Source organism: Echinops telfairi, unplaced genomic scaffold (assembly GCF_000313985.2).
Source record: "Echinops telfairi isolate 266 unplaced genomic scaffold, ASM31398v2 ScPeMD7_30;HRSCAF=105, whole genome shotgun sequence".
In the NCBI taxonomy this organism is placed as follows: Eukaryota; Metazoa; Chordata; class Mammalia; order Afrosoricida; family Tenrecidae; genus Echinops; species Echinops telfairi.
Genome location: NW_022103927.1, coordinates 3619443 through 3623178, shown reverse-complemented (window position 1 = coordinate 3623178; position 3736 = coordinate 3619443). Strand labels below are relative to the sequence as shown.

Genomic DNA, 3736 nt, shown 5'->3' with positions numbered 1-3736 from the left:
CCCCCCCAGCCCCTGAGTTTCCACCCTACTCAGCAAAGGGCCCTTCTGGGAAGTCGGCCACAGAGCTGCCCACAGACCCGGGCCGTACCCACGTGCTGGAACCCTGGAGCCGCCCGGGGCCCTGGCTGCTCACCCTCAGAGGAGATGAGATTGTTGTGCAGGTTGAGGGTCTGCAGCCCCCTGAGCCGGGACAACTCGTTGTAGGGCAGCTCCTGGAGCTGGTTGTTCTGTGGGTCAGGGGGTCAGGGGGTGCGGCACTCACCCTCCTGACCCCCGTCGCCCTGATTCTCCACTCCACCCTGTCTCCTGGCCCCAAGGGCCTGCACAACCCCAGAGACACGGGTCCGATGCCGCCCCACTCCATCACCACTCTGTCACCCATCACCCTGACCCCAGGATGTAGGCTCCAGGACTCTACCACGCCATGACCCTGACCCCAAAGGACCCCACCACCGCCAAGGTGTGGACCCCAACATGCCATCACCCTCCCCTTCCCCTGGCCTCACATCACCCAGATGTTACCCTGCCTCCCCCGCATGGACCCCACTCTCCACCAGGTCCTGTGTCACCTTGGCAGCCCTCACCTCCGCACAGCTACCATGAACCGCCATGCTCCAGCCCTGTTCCCTGCCCATGCACCCCGTACCCCAGCCCCTGTGCCCGGCCCCACCTGCAGGGAGAGGTGCTGAGCACCCCTGGCGATGTTGTCTGGGAACACTCGCAGGTCCAGGCCGTCGCAGCCCACCATGTCCTCTCGGGGACAGGAGCAGCGAGGGGGGCAGGGCCGGGGCAGGGGCTGTGAGCTTTCCCCAAGGTGAGGGAAGGCCGTGTCCTCCATGCCAGGGGCCATGGGGGGGCCCGGCCACAGCAGGAGTAGCAGGAAGAGCAACTGCTGCAAGTGGAGGGAGGGGTCAGCGGGCTCCTGGTCACCACTGGGTTGTCATGACCATAGGAGCATCCGAGTCAGGGGAGGGGAGCTGGGGGGAGCTGGCATGGGGTGGCAAGAGCCAGCTGTCAAGAGTTGGAGGAGGGCAAGGCTCACCCACAGACCTTCCCCCCTTACCATAGCCAGCCCCAGCTGTGCCGTCTCGCCTCGAACTGCCCACTAAGGTTCCCTAAGGGGAACCAGGCCGTCACCTCGTAGAGCCTCTGCCACGGCCACCACTGGCCCCATCTCTCAGCACAGGCCACCCGGGCCCTGTTCTCCCAGGGGCTGGAGGGGGCTGGCCCATCCCTGGCCCGCCCTTGGGAAGGTCAGAACAGCTGGATGGATGGGGGTGGGAGGTGGGGTGAGGACAGACTAGTCCAGCCCCCAGCTCTCCCCAAACTACACCCCTGCTCCACCCCAGCTCCTGCTTGCGTAACCTCAGCCAGCCAGGCCCAGGAACAAGGAATGTTTGGGGGAACGCGATTCGTCCTGTCTGGTATTTGAGCCGACCACAGGAGAAGCAGCTGGGTGGAGGGCGGGGGAGCTTCAGGGAACGGGAGGATCCGTGGGGGCAGTGGCTAGCAGCGAGGGTGGGGTCTAGGCTCAGCCTGCCCATACAGATGCCAGCCTGGGTTCTCAGCCCCTCCTCCCCTCTGCCAACTGGCCTCGCTGGCATCCAGAGTCCCCCCCCCCAAATGGCTGTGGCCGCCCCCAAAGGAAATTACACGTGTGGAGAACCCTGCATGGTGGTTAAGGCTGTGAGCTCGATGCCCGCAGCCTGGGTGTGAACCCTGCCACCCCATGGGTCTCACTTCCCCTCCCTGCCCCGTGGGGGAATGGCTGCACCCACTGCCAGGGGGTCCAAGGATTAAACAAGAGAACGTGCAGGCAGCGCCTGGCCTGGTCTGAGCTGCAGCGGATAACAGACCATAAAGCATAGCTTTCGCATGTTCAGATTCCCCTAAGTTGTACCGCGGACCACCAGGGCGACCTCCCTGCCTGGACCTCAACTTGCCCGTGGGCAATATGGAGCAACTGGTGACCCCCCAACCCCCACCGCCCCAAACGCCTGTCCTAAGAGCAAACCTAAGTTATCGATGTATCAACCAACCCTAACCCACTGCCGTCGAGTCGATTCTGCTCCTTAGGGGCTGTTGACAGGAGCAGGCAGCCTCATTCTACTCCCAGAGTGCAGCTGGTAGGTTTGAACTGACAGCGTTGCCCCTTCAGCAGCCCTGCGCTTAACCTGCAGGGCCACGAGGGCTCTAACGCTCTCAAAAGCAAAACCATAACTAAACCCATCGCTACTGGGTCCATTCCAATTCCTGGAGATCCCTTCAGGATTCCTGAGACTAGCTCTCTATGGGAACAGGTACCCTCCTCTCTCGCAGCTAGCTCTTGCAGTTAGCTGGCGGGTTTTCACAGCTGATCTTGTAGTTGGCAGCCCAACACCCAAGCCACCGTGACGCCAGAAAATCCTTCCAAACCCACCCGATCCCAGCAAGCTGATTTCAACCCATAAACCAACACCGCACACTGAGGACCTAATGTCGGGGGTTTAAATGGAGAGAAAATGTTTTGAGAAACGATGTACAAAAGCGCTTTACACAATTGATGTGTGTATGGATTGGGATAACAGTTGTATGAGCCCCTAATAAAATGTTAAAAAAGAAAGAAAAAAAAAAGTACAGTAATTAAATTACAGTGTTAATTAAATAAAAAAAATAATAATAACCAACACCGCACCAAACTCACTGCCATCAAGTAGATGCCGAAGCGTAGTGACCCCACAGGACAGGGTAGAACTACCCACTTGTCGAGGTTTCTGGGTCTGCAAGTCTATTCTGGAGCAGAAAGCCTCATCTTCCTCCCGGAGAGCAGCTGTTGGGTTTGAACTGCTGACCTTATGGTTAACAGCTCACTACAGTCGTCCCCTACACCACCAGGGCTCCTTAGAAAAAGACAAGGAGCCTGGACTCAAAAAACCCAACTCACCATCTAGTCCATGGTGACGCACAGCAACCCCATAGGACAGACTAGGACGGCCCTGGCGGGTTTCCAAAGCCGTAACTCTAGGGAGTGGAAAGGCTCATTTTCCTACGAGGATCAGGTAGTGTTCCTGTCATCAGTTCTGGGCGGAGCCTTGCGTTTTGCCGAGGCTTCAGTGCAGCTTGAACTTCTTCCTTCAATGCCATCCTTTCGGGATCATGCGATCCCTCCATCTGCTTTGGAAACTGCCTGCGTTTTGTCCAAAGAATCCTTTCCTCTTTCAACCCGAGGCGTATATTTTTGTTGCTGCTGTTTTGGGGAGCTCTGCTGGCATCGGCAGGAGAGGCCTTCAGCCTGGTATCTGACCCGTGGACTTGCAACTTACCAGTCTCTGTATTTCTCTATGTGTCTGTACGGAGACATCCCTCTTTGTGTCTATCCACATGTAAACTTTGCTGGCGGTGTTTCTCTGTAGAACCCAGCTTCAGACGTTTGGGAGTTAGGTTCTGGATGTAGGTAATCATTTAACCCACTACACATAGTAACACAAGTCGATCTAATCTTGTGAAAGACATATTTGCAGAGTGATGCTAGCAATATTAATCATCTTCATAACTTTTTTAAAAAACCCAACCCTTTGAGAATGATGATGGCAACAAACATACGAATGTGCTTGACACAATGGATGGATAGATGGATTGTGATAAGAGTTGTACAAGCTCCCAATAAAATGATTTTAAAAGAAGTTATTTTTCTTTTTTAACAGGATGGAGAAGGATGCGTATCAAGCTATGAACTAGAGTTACTTTCTGATCATTG

General features: G+C 56.2%; 1 protein-coding gene across 1 annotated transcript in view; it reads right to left on the bottom strand.

Annotated features, from left to right (window-relative positions):
* PODNL1 (podocan like 1) overlaps nt 1–1151 on the bottom strand; it is a 4665-nt gene extending 3514 nt beyond the window's left edge. The window contains exons 1-3 of the mRNA XM_045289674.1: nt 1064–1151; nt 671–892; nt 78–227 (exon numbers count right to left, since the gene is read on the bottom strand). Coding sequence (XP_045145609.1) covers nt 78–227; nt 671–892; nt 1064–1066 — 375 coding nt within the window. The 5' untranslated portion in view covers nt 1067–1151. The remainder of the gene's footprint in view (nt 1–77; nt 228–670; nt 893–1063) is intronic.
* Between the last annotated feature and the right edge of the window lie 2585 nt (nt 1152–3736).